At 39.3% G+C, this 18,704-nt stretch overlaps 1 protein-coding gene across 1 annotated transcript in view; it reads right to left on the reverse strand.

The window, feature by feature from the left end:
* The window catches only part of LOC114030485 (deoxyribodipyrimidine photo-lyase), a 33,598-nt gene that overhangs the window by 4,400 nt on the left and 10,494 nt on the right, over positions 1 to 18,704 (reverse strand). Inside the window, exons 4-9 of the mRNA XM_027845318.1 lie at positions 17,930 to 18,112; positions 16,518 to 16,676; positions 12,961 to 13,159; positions 9,853 to 10,005; positions 1,338 to 1,459; positions 678 to 837 (exon numbers count right to left, since the gene is read on the reverse strand). Coding sequence (XP_027701119.1) covers positions 678 to 837; positions 1,338 to 1,459; positions 9,853 to 10,005; positions 12,961 to 13,159; positions 16,518 to 16,676; positions 17,930 to 18,112 — 976 coding nt within the window. The remainder of the gene's footprint in view (positions 1 to 677; positions 838 to 1,337; positions 1,460 to 9,852; positions 10,006 to 12,960; positions 13,160 to 16,517; positions 16,677 to 17,929; positions 18,113 to 18,704) is intronic.

Raw genomic sequence — 18,704 nt, forward strand, 5'->3', positions numbered from 1 at the left:
ACTGGGCCTAGAGTCAGGAAGATCTGAGTTCAAATTCAGCCTCAGACTAGCTATTTGATCTTGGACAAGTGACTTAAACTCTGTCCTCTTCCATTTCCTCAACTGTAAAATGGTGATAATAATAGCACCTACCTCTCAGGGGTGTGGTAAAGATAAAATGAGATACTTGTAAACTGCTTAGCACAGTGCCTGGCACATAACAGACAATAAATGCTTCCTTCCTTCCTCTTTTCCCCTCTCCCTTTCTTCCTTCCTTTCCCCCTTCCTTCATTTCCTCCTCCCTTCTTTTATTCCTTCCTTTCTCCTTCCCTCCTTCCCCCTTCTTTCTTTCCCTCCTTCCTTCCCTCTCCCTTTCTTTCCTTCTCTCTCTTCCTTCCCTCCCTTTATCTTTCCATCTCCCCATTCCCTCCCACTCCCCTTCTTTCCTCCTTCTCTCCTCTCTTCCTTCCCCTTTCCTCCCCTCCCCACTGCCTTCCCTCTTTTTGTTCCTTCCTTCCTTCCTTCCCTCTCTCCCATCTCTGATCTAATAGCTCCTCCATCGCCTATCACTTAACCCCGACAGAGCCTTTCTCCAAATGAAGCAGTGCTCATCTCTGGTCGAGCAGGAGACCCCAAAGGCATCAGCCTTCAGGACTCCAGGGGCCTGCTCTTCCTAGCTAACCAATAACCATCCTCACCTACGTAGCCATTGGGATCCCTGCCATCCAGCTGAAACCGGTCATTGAGATAGATAGCAAACTCAAGGGCTTCCTCAGGGGAGCGGGTCCACTCCAGAATCTTCTTGGCCCAGTACATTCGAAGGAAACCATGCATCTTTCCTTCCTTCACCATCTGCATCTTCAGAGAGAAAAACAAGTACCATAAAATAGCTGTGTGTGCTGGGTAGGCCTCAGCTGGCAGTCCTGACTTCAACTGGACAATCCCTCTGAGACGAGTGAGAGCCATGTCTCTGCATTCTCAGGGCCTAGTAAATGTGTGCAAAGAAAATCAAATGTGAAAGTAAAGATAGAGGTACAGACTTTTTTGAGTGTACTTCAGATAGAAGCCTCTTGAAAAGCTTTGATCAGCTTTTTATCTTTGGTAGACATGAAAACAAGTATATTCTTGTGTCTCCCTGGGTCTGCTCCTCAGAAGGGACACTTGTGCCTGACAGGTCCCACTGGGAACCATTCAGGACTGGAAGGACGAGGGCACATCGACTGAAGACTCTCTATGGTACCCCTGTCCACCCAGTTCGGAAGTCCCCACTGCACGCTGTGCCTCCCCCAGGTTTGGGAAGAGTGGAGGTGTAGGCAGTGAGAAGGGAATGGAAACGTGACCATGGGTGGGCAGAGTACCTGCGCAGCATTCCAGAGCGGGTCGTGTGTCTTCCCAGACTCCAGCTGTTCCAATGAGTACAGATGGGGTCTCTTGTCCTTGGCATGGAGTCTCAGGGTGGTTTGGGCCCAATCATAAGCACCTGGAGATAACAATGCTCCCCTATTAGTTTTCTCTCCCTTCCCTCCCTTAAGCCTTAGCCGCCTACTCTGCAGGGGGTCACTGTGGAAGGAGGAGGAAAAGCTGTTTTAGGATGAAATGCCAAGAATCTATCAGCCCAAAGATACTTTTTATCAGTTTGTTCTCTCCCCATCACATACATGATCAACCTTCAATGATCCATATAAATGGAAGGTAGAAAAGCAAATCCCAAGTCCCAACATTTATGGATATCTTTTATTTTCACAACTTCATTTTCATATATATCCCCCCCTTCTTCTTCCCCTATCCAGGGAGCTATCCCTTTTAAAAGAATAAATAAGGGGGGAGAATAGTAATTCAGCAAAACTAACCAATATACCAACTGAGTCTGATGGTATATCTAATGTTCCATATCCATGGGCCCCAACCTCTACAAAGATGGGAGGGAAGAACATTTAAAAACTCTCTTCTTCATAGACAAGTTTGGTCATTATAATTATTGAGCATTCAACCATTCATTTTAGTCTACCTTCCCACAAGTCCCATAAGCACAATGTCCTATTTCTCTGACCATACTCGATGCATTTGGGCAGTAACGGCAAATTGGTGAAAACAAACAAAGGGACTTGGCAATTCAGAAACTGGATAATTAAGAGGTGCTATTTCTCATCTGATTAAGCTGGCTGGAACGTTATTGTTATTGTTTTTCAATCATGTCCAACTCTTCATGACCCCATTTGGGGTTTCATGAAGTTGAGTCTTCCTGATTCCAGGCCTGGCACTCTATCCATTACACTACCTAGCTGGCCACTGAGCCACCTAGCTGCCTCAAAAATGAGTATATACATACATATTATATAATGTTACACATATAAAACATTATATATACACATACATATATGTATCATATACATACACATGCATGTATTATACATACATGTATTCACGCACACTGAGAAAGACGGAGGGAAGAAGAGAGAAGGAAAGGGAAAAACCATAGAATTAGAATGTTAGAACACTCTATCATTTTGTAAGGGACCTGAGAGATAACCTAGTGTCTGGGGCTGGATTGAAACTCCAGTCTTCACTCCAGGTCTAGAAAGTTCCATCTGCTTTACCACCTAACGAGATCACAGAGAAGTGTGAATGCAATTGAGGATTCCTCCCTGGAGTCAACTAACACATCCATCAGATAAGAACAGTCCTCCCAGGTATAAACACAGTTTTATGATCCCCCCAAAAGTGGGGACAGGAAAATATAGACTGTGTTCTAGAAAGAGTTAGCAGTACTATGTGTCTGGAGTCTGGGGTACTTGTAAGAGGAATAGTGAGAGAGAAGATTAGAAATGGGGCAGCTAGGTGGTGCCATAGGGCACAGAATGCTGGTCTTAGAACCAGGATAGACTCGCCTTCCTGCGTTCAAAGCTGGCCTCGGACACTTACTAGCGTGTGTGACCCTGGCTAAGTCACTTAACCCTGTTTGCCTCAGTTTCCTCATCTGTAAAATGAGCTGGAGAAGGAAATGGCAAGCCACTTTGGTATCTTTGCCAAGAAAACCCCACAGATGTTCACAAAGAGTCGGACATGACTGAAAATGACTGAACAACAGGTTTGAAATACAAGGGGAAATTGTGGCACGAACCCCCTTGAATGCCCCGATGGATACAGATACAAAAATGCTGGTGATCGTGACCAACGTCTCCCAGATTTCTGAGAATCAAGTCAAATCCATGTGCAAAGAAAGAGAAGAGGATTTACGGGGAGGCTTTGGGAGAATGGAAAGTTTGGAATGGCTGTGATTATGAATGCACTATTAAATCAATTTGGAATAACAAGGAGATATGCAATATAGTTTTTAAAGTGAACTCTGTGCCTTCTGGGTTATAAATAAGAAGCTGTCCCAGAAGGGAATGGGTTGCCTCAGGAAGTTGTGTGTTTCTGGAAGTCTTCAAGAAGAGTCTAGATGACGACTGGTGGGGGAATCCTGGATGACATTTCCTAGCTGTGTTAGCCTGGGCAAGCAACTTAGCCTCCCTCAGCCTCAGTTTCCTCAGCTGTAAAATGGGGACAACAATAACCCACAGTACCTACCTCACAGGGTCAGTGTAAGGCTCAGATGAGGTAATATATGTCAAGTGCTCTGCAAACCCCAAAGTGCTATGTAATGCCAGTTTCTGTTTCTGATCAGATCTGTGATTTCACCGGGATAGGGAATTTCCAGTGACTCAATTCCCTCTACCAGTGCAGGTCAAAAGCTACTGAGAGGTTAAATGACTTGGCCTGGTTCATATGACCAATGTGACTCAGAGGGACTTAAACCAGGTCTTCCTGGCTTTGAGGCCAGCTCTATATCCACACAGCTTATAAATGTCACATAATCCTTATGAGAAACAGTGGGGCACTGTGGTCAGAGAGACCTGTGCTCAAGTCCAATGCCTGATACTGGCTAAGTGACCTTGGCAGACCTCTCAGAGCTCCAGACAATTCTCTAAGACTACCAGTTGCAGAGAAGATGCTATCAGCATTGGTAGAGGGAGTTTCTCTATGTGGGAGTTCCCAATACATATAAAATCACAGGTCCTGTGCCTATCTCGTGTTACAGAGGGAAATTCTAGATCAAGTTTCATTTAGACTAGATAACCTTCAAACTTGAGAGTCAATAATTTTTGTCAACAATTTTGGAGAATGTATGGTCAATGAAAAAATACAGATCTTACAGGCAATAGGAAAATCCCCCTCATAGGGGCTTAGAGAAGCACCAGTCTCCTTAGGATCAGAAAGAATCATGTCTATGCTCCACTGAGTCTTACACAAATCTTAGGATTGACAAGATGGGTGGGCTCAGGTCTCCTGAAACTGTGGGTGGTAGTTCCAACACCCCCTGCCTAAGCTCTTAAGAGGCTGAACCCAGCTGAACCCAAGCCTCTCCTAAAGCCGGGGCTGACAGGCTGCCTGGGCCTAGCTCAGGAGGGAGCAGCCTCGAGGCATTTTAGATCCAGCCCAGTATTCCCCCAAAACAGAGCCTGGGGCTGGCTGGGTCCCAGCAGAGCTCTAACCTAGCCCTACCCAACTCAGGGAACTCCAGGCGGGGTCCAGCAGGGAATCAGTGACCTGAGCCAAACTGTGGGAGAAAGTCCCTGGGCAAAATCCAGTCTGAGTAGTCCCTGAAGCCTATGGTGGTAGCCGGCATAAGAGTAACCTGTGATTCTAGTACCAGAGGGAAGTGCCCCGGGAGCATCCTGTAAGGGAGAAGTCCTGGAGGTCCACGATATCAGGAAGCCCTAGGCAGAGCCCAACACAGAGGCATTCCACGAGTCCCTTGAAAGAGGGGCCTGGTCTGGCCCACTACATTTGGGACTGGTCAGGCCCTGCCCACTCCATTCTGTCGCAAAGCTTCATCAAGTATCCTCCCATGGAGCAAACCAAGGAAAACTGAACACCACGAAGAAATAACTTGGTTTGAGAGACGCTCCAGGTAAACCCTGAAGAGGAGATCAACCCCACATGTCCAAGTAAAGCTTCAGAGAAAAAAAATGTCCTGGCCACAGACTGGAAGGGTACTTAAATAAAATGAAACAAGAGATACAGAACTGAAAAGGCAGGGAGGAAAGACTGGAAAGGGAATAGGCGGGACACCTCCCACAAGAACAATGCCAGGGGGGCAGCTAGGTGGCGCAGTGGACAGAGCACCAGCCCTAGAGTCAGGAGGACCTGAGTTCAAATCTGACCTCAGACACTTGACACTTACTAGCTGTGTGACCCTGGGCAAGTCACTTAACCCCACTGCCTAGCCAAAAAACAAATTAAAAAAACCCAACAAAACAAGTGAATGCTCTGAAAATTAGAAGGGGCCAGACAGAAAACAATGATTCAAGAAGCAAGGATAGAAATCATGATTTCAGACAAAGCTATAGTGAGCATAAAAAAAAGATAAAAAGAGATAAACAGGGAAATTATATTACGATTAAGGGCACTTAAGATAATAAATCAATATCAGTATTTAACATATATGTGTCTAACATAGTACCTAATACTTACAGAAAAGTTTAATCAAATTGGAGGGAGAAATAGATAATAAAAGTATCACTGTAGAGGAACCTAATGTACCCCTTTCAGATCTAGATAAAGCTAACCAAAAGATAACAACAAATAAGTTAAGGATCTGAACAGAACTTTAGAAAAATTACAGATGACAGATTTCAGGTAAATACTGAATGGAAACAGAATGGAATTTATATTCTCAGTCATCCACAGCACCTTTACAAAAACTGGCCATGTGTTGGGGCATAAAGATTGTTTTATATTGAATCTTTTCTTATGGTCTGCTGTATACATGGCAATGGTTTTTTTTCTTTTCTCATTTTAAGTTTAAAATTAAAAAAAATTACAAAAAAAGAGAAAAGAACAAATCAGTGAATTGAGCATGTAATTTAAAAAAACTTGAACCACAACAAATGAAAAAACCCCCAACTAAGTAACAAACTAGAAATTCTGAAAATTAAAGAAGGGATGATTAATAAAATCGAAAACAAAAAGAATAGTGAATTGATAAATAGAACTAGGAGCTGGTTTAAAAAAACTAATGAAAGAGATAAATGGAAAATCTGGTTTAAAAAACAATAAGGAAAAACAATGTTCATATAAAAATGAAAAAGCAGAACTTAAAGCAATTGAATTGGAAATAAAGGAATTATTAGGAACTATTTTGCCTAATTATATGCTAACAAAATTGATAACTTAGAGAAATAGCTTATTAACAGCCAGATTAACAAAAGAACAAACAGACTATTTAAATAGCACAATAACAGAAAAAGAAATTGAACAAGCCATAAATTAACTCCTAATGAAAAAAACTGCAGGACCATATGGATTCATAAGTGAATTCTATTAAACATTCCAATAACAATTAATTCCAATACTACACAAACTGCAATAATAAGAAAACAATATGGTCTTGATGCCTAAACCAGGAGACACAAAGCAGAGAAACCTACCCACCAATATCCCTAGTCAACATTAATACAAACACTTTAAGAAGTAGGCTAAAAAATATATTGAAGACTATACACTATGACCAGGCTGGGTTCATATCAGGAATATAGAGTTAGTTCAACTTATGTAAGATTATAAATATGATAAACCATGTGAATAATATAAATAATAAAAATCCTATGATTTATATCACTAGCCAAAAAGGCTTTTGACAAAATCCAACACTCATTTCTATTAAAAGCTACAGAAGTCATAGGAATAAATAGATCTTTACTTAATACAGTAAATAGTATTTATCTAAATTCAAGAGCAAACATTATATGTAATGGAGAAAAGTTCAGAAGCCTTTCCAATAAAAGCAGATAAAGCAAGGATGCCCAATATCACAACTACTATTTAACATTTTTATCCTAAAAATGTTAGCTATAGCAAAAAAAAAGAAAAAAAATTAATAGACTAAACATAGGCAAAGAGAAAAAAGTTATTGCTTTTTACAGATGATATGACTAAAATTAATTGAAATAACTAATTTCAGCAAAGTTGCAGATAATAAATAAATCCAAATAAACCATCAGCTTGTATATAACCAACAAAACCTACTAAGAAGAGCTAGAAAGAGAAATTCAATTCAAAAAAACTACAGAACTGCAAAGTACTAGGAATGTACGTTCAAAGATTTACAGAGGGACTCTATGAATCTAATTACAAAACATTCTGCAGAAATAAAGACAGACCTAAATAGGGAAATATTGATTGCTCATGATTAGGTTGAGTCATTCAGTGTTGTACCAATCAGATTCCCAAAAGAATAGTTTGTAGAGCTATAAAAATAGTAATGAAATTCACATGAAAAAAGTGGAAAGGGGGGAGGTCTATTGGTATTAGATCTCAAACTACATTACAAAGCAGTAATCATAAAAATGATTTGTTACGTGTTTTTAAAAAAGAGAGAAGTCAATTAGCAGAATAGATCAGGTATACAATATGTAGAGAAACAAAAAAACCCAATAGTATTTGATAAATTAAAAAACCCTAGTTACTGGGGAAAGGACTCATTTGGAGAAAAAATACTGCTGGGAAAACGGGGGCACAATTTGGCAGAAATCAGGTTTAGACCAATGCCTCACACCATATGCCAAGATAAATTCCAAATAGATACATGACTTAGTTTTAAAATCATATCATAAACAAATTAGAGGAGAGGCAAGGAAGAAATTACCTTTCAGATCTACAGATGGGGAAGAGTTCATGACTAAACAAATGAGAGGGAGCCTCTAAGCACAGTGCCTGGCACACAGTAGGTTCTTAATGTTTACTCACTATTGATTATATAAAATTAAAATTTCTTTATACAAACATATCTAATATAGCAAAAACTAAAAGGGAAACAGCTAATTGGGAAAAATCTTTGAAACAAGTTTCTTTGATAAAGGTCTCATTTTTAAGATATATAAGGAACTGATTAAATTTACAAGACTAAGACCCATGCCCCAGTAGCTTTGACCGATAGCTTGGTCAAAGGGTATGAAGAGATAGTTTTCAAAGGAAGAAATCCAAGCTATAAGCTACCATATGAAAAAAACAATGCCCTAAATCACTAATAATCAGAGAAGTGCAAATTAAAGCAACTTTAATCTGAAGCTCCATCTCCATATCAGATTGGAAAAGATGGCAAAATAGGAAAATGAAAAATGTTTGATGGGCTATGAGAAAACAGCTGCATTAGAGTACCCTTACGGAGCTGGAAATAGGTCTGATCATTTTGGAAAGCAACTTGGAACTATGCCAGGAAACTTACCAAATGATGCCATACATTTTGACCCTTCTACTAGGATTATACCCCTAAAGAAATGAAAGAAGAAAAAAACCTATATGTACAAAAAATATTTAAAGGCATTCTCTTTATAGAAGCCAAAAATCAGAAAATAAGAAGGTATACTTCTACTGAAGAATGATGAACAAGTGTGTTATATGAATTTAATGGAATATTATTACACCATTTGAAATGATAAAAAAATTATAGAAGAACCTAGGAAGATCTTTATGAACTGACATAGATCAAAATGATTAGAACTACAGGAACAATTTATACAATAACATTATAGAGAAAAACAAGTCTGAAAAATTTCAGAGTTCTAATCAATGCAATGATAAACCAAGAGTCCAAAAGACTGAAGAAGTGTGCCATTCACTTCCTGATACAGAGATGACGAACTTAAAATGCAGGAGAAATACATTTTGGGATATAGCTAATGTGGGAAATTGTTTTGCCAGACTATGCTGCTATGTGTTAAAGGATTTGTTGTTTGTTTGTTTTTTAATTTGCTTGAAATTAAAGAGGGGAGAGGAGGAAATGGATGAATGGAAAAAATTGATGTCCCAATTTTTTTTTTTGATGTCCCAATTTTTAAAAGAGGGGGAGAGATAATGAAGATTCTACAAACTTCTGACTAACAAACTTGATGCCACTCCCCAGTAAAATATGAAAATAGATTATTAAGCAGATATTTTAGAAAAGAAATTATCAACCCCAAGAAGTTAGGACAACCTCACTAAGAACAATTCATGCCAAGTTCTTAATTTCCTTTTTTATAAAGGATTACTAGATCAGGGCAATATCATAAACATATGAATTTCATCAAGGCATTTGACAAAGTCTATATTTCTCGTAAACAAAATAAAGAAGTGTTAGTACAATTTAGTAGATTTGTATCTATCCGAACAACCATATCCAGACAGCTGATTAACGAACCCATTCCTATCTGGAGAGAGGCTTAATGGAGTGCTTGTCCTTGGACCTATCCTGTTCAAAATTTTTGTCAATAACTTTTAGAAGATAACCTATACAGCCACTTACTAAATGTACAGATGACGCAAAGCTAGAAGCAATAATGAATGACTGAATCACAAAATCAAAATTCAGAATAACTAATAGGCTACAATGATAGGCTGAAACCAAAAGCAATAAATGAAAAAGTCCCATGGTTAGGTTCAAAAAATAAAAGGCACGAGGACACAGTGGTAGGGAAAAAACAACCTGAGGATTTTATTTATTTACAAATTCTTCACTAAGGCCCACAGTATGAAACAGCTGCTAAAGTGCAATTGATCTAATCTTAGGCTGAATTATTCTAAGTTTGGATCTAGATCAAAAGAGAGAAACTGAACAAATGGAGAAAGAAGATATGAAGGTGATCAGGGGTTGCTGACCACAGGAGAAGGCAAAGGGGAGTAATACATGGCATCTGGGGGTGGGGAGCGGAGGGAATAATAGTTATTAAGTGCCTACTATGTGCCAGGCACTATGCTAAGCCTTTTACAAATATTACCTCATTTGATTAGGCAGTATTGACTTCCCCAACTCCTGCATTCCCACCTAAGGGTTTGAGGGGTGATATCTACCTTCTAACTTGTCATAGTTCTTATTGTAGAAGCAAAAATTGTCTGCCAGCTCCCTCCTCACCACAGCCTCTTCCACAAAGTTAGTCACAGAATCTGGGTACCGGCTTCGATGTTTCTGCACTTCCAGAATGGCCCGCTGAACTGAGACTTGCCCTGGTGGGACAGAAGAAGAGAGTTGGGACACCAAAGTTAGGAGAAAAAAGAAAAAAATCTAGGAAATTAGGCTAGCCCCATCAGGGCACAGGAAGCACTCCAGCTTCCCACCACCGTAGAGACACCGAGCACACCACCAATGATAGACACAGCCAAGTCAGTCCTTGACTCCCCACATCTCTCTACAAAAATATCACTAAACACAAGGCTACTGGTCAGTTTTAAATTCAGTTCAGTTTCTCCTCATGTATCTCTCCCTCCCTGAGCCAACTGTCCTATAAATTGGTTCTTAAATACTTGGCTGTCCACCATGGCAGAAACTCATGGATTTGGAGAAGGTTGGGATCTTAGAGTCCAACACCCTCATTTTACAGATAAGAAAACCGAGGCCCACAGAGGTTAACTGATTTGCCAGGGTCACACAGCTGGTTATCTGAGGCAGGATTTGAATGCAGGTCTTCCTGACTCCCAAGTCCAGTTTTTATGCATCATCTACATTAGCAGCAGCAACATCATAGCTAACATTTATATAGTGCTTACTATGTGCCATGTGCTGTGCTAAGCACTTTATAATTATTATCTCATTTTATCCTCATAACTCTGAGAAGTATGTGCTATTATTGTCCCTATTTTACAGATGAGGAAACTAAGGCAGAGTTTTAGTGATTTGCCCAGGGTCACACAGTTAGCACCTGGGCAGGACTCAAATGCATGTCTCTCTGGCTCCAAGTCCAATGCTCTGCCCCACAAATGCCCAGCTGGCAGAGGCAGCTCCGATAGGCGAGTTTTTGCCTTATTTTGCTGAGAAGGGCTCCATACCACTTTCCAACCATAACGATGGCTTCCTCCTTTCTCTGACTCTCCTTTATGTGTTGTCTTTTTCCATTAGGACGTACACTCCTTAAGGCTGAAGATTGACCTGATTGGTTGTATTTATTTGTGTATTTTCTATTTATTCATGTAAAACAGCAACAGTTGTTTTGTACATATAGGTGCCAAGAAAGTATGGAGGGCTTGGGGAGCAACATTGTATTACGGAAAAAACACTGGACTTGGAATCAGGAAGACCTGGGTTCTATTCCTGTCTTAATAGCAGTGTGGTCTTGGTCATGTGACCTCTTTAGGATTGTTTTGTCATCTACCAATAGAAGGGCAGGACTAAGCGACTTCCAACGTCACTTCCAGCCTTAGGTCTATGTTCCTATGGAGTCACTTAACCTTTTCCATCCTCAATTTCCTCATCCATAAAATGAAAGGGTTAGACTCAATCTTTAAGGTACCTTCCAGCTCTGAACTGATGACCTTAGAAGTCTATAACAGAGGTCATAGTCACATATAGAAAGGAATAGAAAGGATATTCTAATCTTAAACCGAGGTTAAATGCTGCTCTTCATCATTCCCTTGTGGTCTTCTCCACCCCCATCTTCTAGAACAAGGGTTCATAAGCTCTTTGTGTCCTGGATCCCTGTGGCAGTCTGGGGGAAGCCTATGGACCCTCCTCAGAGCAATGTTTTTATTTTTAGCAGTTATAATTGTTAATACATTATATATTACAGATTGTAATATATAATTACATAACTAGCAAGTTTGAAACTAATAAAAAGAAATAAACATAACTTAAACATTCTTTTTTTAATTTTGAAGAAACATGGTTTTATTTAAAAAATTTTTAGTTATAATTGTTCATATATTATATATTACATATATATCTAATTCTATAGCTAGAAAGTTTGAAACTGATTGATCAAATAAAAATAATTTTATTTTTTAATTTTGAAGAATGTTTTTACTTTTTAACAGTTATTAATTGTTAATATATTACATATTACGTATATAATATATACTTGTGTAGCTAGTAAGTTTGAAACTAATCAAATAGAAATCATAAGTGTAATGTTCATTTTTTAATTTTGAAGAACCACGTTTTTATTTTTAAAACTTTTTAATACTATGATTGTTTATACATTATATGATACATACATATCTAATTATATAGCTGGCAAGTCTGAAACTAATCAAATAGAAATCATAAATATAACTTTATTCTTTTAAATTTTGAAGAATTTTTCATTTAACAGTTATAATTGTTAATATATATTACATATATAATATATACTTATGTAGCTAGCAAGTTTGAAACTAATCAAATAGAAATCATAAATGTAACATTCATTTTTTAATTTTGAAGAACCATGTTTTTATTTTTAAAACTTTTTAACAATTATGATTGTTCATACATTATGTTGCATACATATCTAATTATATAGCTAGCAAGTTTGAAACTAATCAAATAGAAAGCATAAATATAACTTTATTCTTTTTAATTTTGAAGAATTTTTCATTTAACAGTTATAATTGTTAATATATTATATATGACATATATAATATATGTAATTACATAGCTAGCAAGTTTGAAACTAATCAAACACAAGTCATAAATGTAACATTCATTTTTTAATTTTGAAGAATAATTTTTACATTTTATATTTTAATAGTTATAACTGTTAAGACATAATTATATAACTAGCAAGTTTAAAACTTATTAAATAGAAATCATAAATATAACTTTAATATTTTTTAATTTTGAAGAACATTTTTATGTTTTATTTTTAACAGTTATAATTGTTTCTATATGTTGCATATATAATATATATATAATTATATAGCTAGCAAGTTTGAAACTAATCAAATAGAAATGACAAACATAACTTTAATGTTCTTTCTTTTTTTTAATTTTGAAGAGCAATGTTTTCAAATGCCTAAAATAAAATACACAAGATTACAAAGAAAACCAATTCTACAGAAATACTGTTATCAAAAACAATTTTTTAAAAAAAGTTCACAGACCCTGTTTAAGAAACCCTGTTCTACAGCCAGTCAAGCAATGAAAAAATGAAACTGTGGGGTCCTCGTGAGGTGATACAGGAATTAAAAAAAAGGTTTAAGAAGGCTCACCAAAGTGGAACCAGGGGGAGAGGTTGCTGAGTGCATCCTTGTTGGGGTTGTTTCGGTCGGACCCAAAGTACGGGAGTCTCTCAGCAATGAAGGACTGCAACATGGTCAGGCCTGAGGCAGTGCCCGGCTTGGCCCAGGACACCTCCTTCACCGATCGGTCCACCTGCAGCCCTGCCCGGCAGCCATTCCAGTCCACAGGCTGTGCTCAAGAAAGGGAAGACAAACAGTAATTACAGTTACATCCTTCTCATCTACACCAGGCAGACCTCAGGCACGTCATCTGACCTACTAACACAGCCTAAGGACTCCCGGGGCTTTGCCATCTGCCCTTGTGATGCACCCTCGGGACTCAGGGGCTTTTCCATCTTCTTTATAGCTGACTTTCTTTATGAGTTGTCTTCCTCAATTAGACTGTGAGATCCTTGAGAGCAGCAGTTATCTTTAATTTTTTTTTAAATTCAAATTCCTTTTTAAAAAAATTTCAACTTTTTTTAAGGAACAAAAATCTATTTTCTCTCTCACCTCCTTCTCACACTGCCCCTCTTTACCCTATGATTGTCTTATTTTTTCTTTTTTTATTTCTAGGATCTAGCACAGTGTTTGGCAGATAATAACTGCTTAGTCAATGCATTTTTATTCATTCAAAAGATGGACACTCCCCCGTGAGGAGAGAACCCCGAAATCTCAGAGTTGGCAGGGACCTCAGAAGCCCACATCCTGTTCAACCTGAGCAGAAACCACCCTGACTAGCCGGTGGTCATTCAGCCTCCCCTTGAAGACTTCTAGAAACAAGGAACATAAGTCGTCCCACGGTGGCCCACTCCATTTTGGGACAGCTATAAATGTTTAAAAGCCTTGATTCACACTGACTTAAATCGACCTTGGTGCAATTTAGAGTCACGTCGAGCGCTAGAAGGAACCAGGGGAGGGATTATATATCCAGATCCCTCATTTGACAGGTGAGGAAACTGAGCCTCACAGAGGTTGAAGTAATTTGCCCAAAGCCACACAGATAGGAAGTAACTGAACCGGGTTTAGAACCCAAGCCCCTGACTCCAAACCCAGCATTCTTTCTACTAAGCCACTCTGAAGAATGAGCTTAATCCTTCTCCCATATGACATTCTTTCCAATATCCTAAGACAGCTGCTGTGTTTCCTTCCTTCTTCAAACCCAAATTCTTCTCTTCCCTAGGCTAGATAGCCTCATTTCTTTCAAACGGCCTGGACTTCAAGTGCCCTCACCATCCTGCTGACCGGCCTCTGGGTGCTCTCCAGGAGTTCCTAGAAGGTTCCTAAGACCTGAATATAATACCCCAGACCTGTTCATTCTTCCAAGTCTCCCAAGCTCATAATGTGAGCATTGTTCTTGACTTCTCACGCTCTCCCATAATCCACCTATCCAATCAGCTGCCAAATCCTGCCATAACACCTCTCAAGGCCAACTCTTCTTCTCTATTCACAGTTATTACCTTAATTCAAGCTCTCATCACCCTTGGCCTAGACTACTACAGTAATTTCCTAATTAGTCTCATTGCCTTGAGTTTGTCCCATTTCAAGTCCATCCTCTACTACTGCTGCCAAAGTGACTTTCCTTAAGCCAAGGTCTGACCATGTCACTCCCTTGCTCATTCAACCCCAATGACTCCCTAGCGCCTTAAGGAAAAGGCAGAAGCTTTTCTTTCACTTTTAAAGTCCTTTTCAACCTGGTCCTAACCTCTTTTTCCAGTCTAATTTAGTTATTTTAATACTATTTATATGAATTTTTATTAAAATTTATGTTTATATTCATTATAAATTATGTATATAAATTTATATTAATATTGATTACTGCATTTTCTGCACTGCAATCCAGGAAACTTGGTATTTCTCTAATCTTCACACATTGCACTTCCTCTCCCACATCTTTGCCATGATCATCCCTCACACCTAGAATAACTCTTTCACCTCTCTTTCTTCTAGACTCAGCTTAATCACCCCCTTCTTTTTTTCCAAAAAATCTTATATTTTATTTTTTTCCAATTATGTGTAAAAACAATGCTTTTTTAAAATTTTGAATTCCAAATTCTCTCTTTCTCCTCCCCTCTCATTGAGAAGGCAAGAAATTTAATGTAGATCATACATGCGCATTCATGTAAAACATATTTCCATCTTAGCCATGTTGCAAAGGAAAATGCAAACAAAAAAAAAAGAAAAATAAAGAAAATTAAAAAATGTATTCTTCAATCTGCACTCATACTCCATCAATTCTTTCTCTGGCGTTGGATAGCATTTTTCATCATACGAACTTCAGAATTGTCTTAGATCATTGTATTGCTGAGAGCTAAGTCTATCAATGTTGCTGTTGTGTACAATGTTTTCCTGGTTCTGCTCACTTCACTTTAAGCACCTGCTTCTACATAAATCCTTCCCCAGACATCTCCATACCATGCTAATCATCAACTTCATTCTCCTTCTTCCCATCCCAACTCTGCCTTCAGGACATGGGGCTCTAATAGGTGAGTTTTTACCTTATTTCACTAAGAAGGACCCCATACAGCTTCCCAATCACAATGATGACTTCCCCCTTTCTCTGACTGTCTATGTGCTGTCTTTTCTCATCAGAATGTATACTCCTAGAGGCTGAAGACTGATTTGTTTGCTTGTATTGATAACCCTTGTACTTAGCTCACTACTTGGCCCATATACTAATCCATACATTTTCTATTTCTCTTCTCTTTTCTCACTCTCTTCCTTTCTCTCTTTCTCTCACTTTTTCTTTTCTTTCTCTCTCTTTTCTCATTCTCTTCCTTTCTCTCTTTCACTTTCTCTTTTCTCACATTCTCACTTCTCACTCTCCTCCTCTCACTCTTTCCTCTCTTCCTTTCTTTCTCTCCTTTTTCTTTTCTCACTCTCTTTTCTCACTCTTTTTCTCTCTTTCACTTTCTCTTTTCTCACTTCTCACTCTCTTCCTCTCTTTCCTCTCTTCCTTTCTCACTCTCTTCCTTTCTCTCTTTTCTCACTCTCTTCCTCTCTCATTCTCTTTATTCAGTCTGTCTTCCTTTCTCTCTCTCTCTCTCTCTCTCTAACTACTTAGTACCCTCCCTCCCAAACTATCTTGAATTTCTTTGTATAGATTCCTTGTATATTTATTCCCTCATTAGGATGTAAATTCCCCGAAAATAAAGATTGTTTCCTTTTTTTGGGGGGAACTGTATCCCCAGTGCCTAGCACAGTGCTTGTCACATAGTGAGTACTTAAGAAATACTTAACGATTAATTGATGTGGTTAGATCTGAGTAGGGGCTAACGAGACTTCAGAGAAGCAGGCAGAGAAATCCCAGTCCTGTGAGGAATTCTACTCTGGGCAGACACATCATAAGGCTGTATCAAACAGTCACTTGAGACACTAACTCCAGGGCTTTGCTGCTCCCTTTCCCCAGGGCCCATTAGGTCAATTCTCTGGTGCCTCAGTTTCTTATCTCGTTTTCAAAAAATAATTTACAAAAGGGTCTCTGTATCCTCCCCTAGACCCTCCCCAGCCCAAGCCCAGCCCTCCTTCAGGGCACGGGCACATCTTACCTCAGCCTGAATGTTTGAAGGATATGGGTGACATATAACTGGGGGAAACTCAGTAAGAAAATGAGGAAGCCGGTCGTGGATCTTGTGTCGGATGGTTCGAGCCCCATATTCCTGCTTGTCAGAGGCTACCCAGCATGGAACGATGTTGTGGGCATCTACCTGAGGAAAAACCAATTGGATTATAAACTCCTTGTGGGCAGAAACCATACCTCCTATACCCCACAATGCCTAGGATAGTGCTTCGTACACATCAGCTAGTCGGCAAATACCTATTGATGGGTTCATGTTCAAGAGCCTAAAAAGAATCATAGTTTCCTCTTGAATGAAGCTGTTGCCTTCCAGCCTCTGCTAGCCTATGTAAACCTCATTTTATGGATAACTTGCTTTTATATCACCTTCATTTCTAAATAAATCCCTCCCCTCCTCCTGTATGTAGCAAACCATCCTTGGTGACAAAGAATTAGAAGAAATAAGGAAAAAAAGCATTTCAGCAAAACCAACAAACACATAAAACTCAGCATGTGTTGGAGCCGGATAATACCAGAGCCAATTGTTAAATTTTCAGTGTGAGCATTTATATCTTGGAAATCAGCAAATGATACAAATCAAGGCTTGATAAATTGTTTTGTTGATTGTTTAGACTTAATAAAGCGGTGGAGAAAATGTTAATAATGCAGATTAAATCTAGAAGCACGTCATGTGTACATTTTTTCTCTGGAGAGTCAGTTGTTAAATATTTACTAGCACATCTGTTCAGTTGTGTCCAACTCTTTCTGACTCCATGTGGGGTTTTCTTGGCAAAGATACTTGAGCAATTTGCCATTTCTTTCTGCCGCTCATTTTATAGACGAGAAAAATCGAGGCAAACAGGTTTGAGTGACTTGCCCAGGGTCACACAGCTAGTAAGTATCCGAAGCCAGATTTGAACTCGTGAAGACTCATCTTCCTGACTCTAGGCCAGCATTCTATCTACTTCACAGCCTACTCACAGCAACTCATAAATAATACACACAATTCTGCCGCGCTTATGATTAGTACCACAACTTTCCCCGGAGTCATCTAATCCTCCAGATTCACAACACAATGCTGTGGTTTGAAGTCCCCTCTCCCCTGCCAAAGGAAAACAAACGAGGAGTCACTAGACTGGCAAATCCCCACATTCTGGTGATTTCCCACTTTTATCTCCGACTTGTAAAATCACCCAGACTTTATGGTACTTGACCTCCTCCAAGAAGGGAAACTCACTTGTGGCTACTGGACAAACACCAAAGATCATGATGGAGGGTAAAATTCAGGTCTTTGCTCTACCATATTGCATAAGCCCTTATCTATGACTTAGCATTTCATTCATGCTAAGAAAGATAGATTCAACGGACCCTTCTAAGTGACACTATTTTATCACAGGCACCTACCTGTACAAAGGGCACCTGCCTTGGCAGTGCATCCTGGACATCCTTCACCCACTGGGTGTGGTGGAGCAGAGGGGAGAAGTCAGTCACTATGCCACCAATGCCATGTGTCTGCACGAAGGCAGGAAGGACATCCTTTGGCAGGCCTAGAAGCAGGTGGAAGGGGATGCACAGCTTCTGACACTCCTGCAACAAAGAGATGAAAGGACCCCATTCCATACCAAGTTGGGACAAGATTTCTCCACAATCCTACCCCCTCCTGCATGCTCAAACTCCTTAGCCTGGCATTTGCTGACCACCTGGTACCTCCCTCCTTCTCCAGGAATCATCTCAGATTGTTACAGGCACTAGGACTACAGCCAAATGGGACTAATTGCCATCCAGATATTTCCTGCTTTATGGCTTTACTCAGAATGCCCACATTTCCCATCTCCACCTCCAAAAATCCCACCTGGCCTTTAACACCTAGAACAAATACCACCCCTTCAGGTAGCCGCTGCCTTCTGGTCCTTCTGAGTTTTTCTCCAACCTCCTATTAACAATTTCTTCCTATCTTGTGCTTACTATATTCAGTTCTGTCCTTTTAAATTCCTGTATGATACTGTACATAACTTACTAAATGAGGGCATGAGCCATGTGTGAGGATCACAGAAGCCTAGATTTAGAGCTGGAAGGATACACCTAGTCCAACCTCCCTTGTTTTTTCAAATGAGGAAACTGAAGCCCAAACAAGTTAAGTGACTTGCTCAAGTTCACACAGGTAGGGAGGATCTGAACC

Source organism: Vombatus ursinus, unplaced genomic scaffold (assembly GCF_900497805.2).
Source record: "Vombatus ursinus unplaced genomic scaffold, bare-nosed wombat genome assembly UNPS02014959.1, whole genome shotgun sequence".
Classification (NCBI taxonomy): Eukaryota; Metazoa; Chordata; class Mammalia; order Diprotodontia; family Vombatidae; genus Vombatus; species Vombatus ursinus.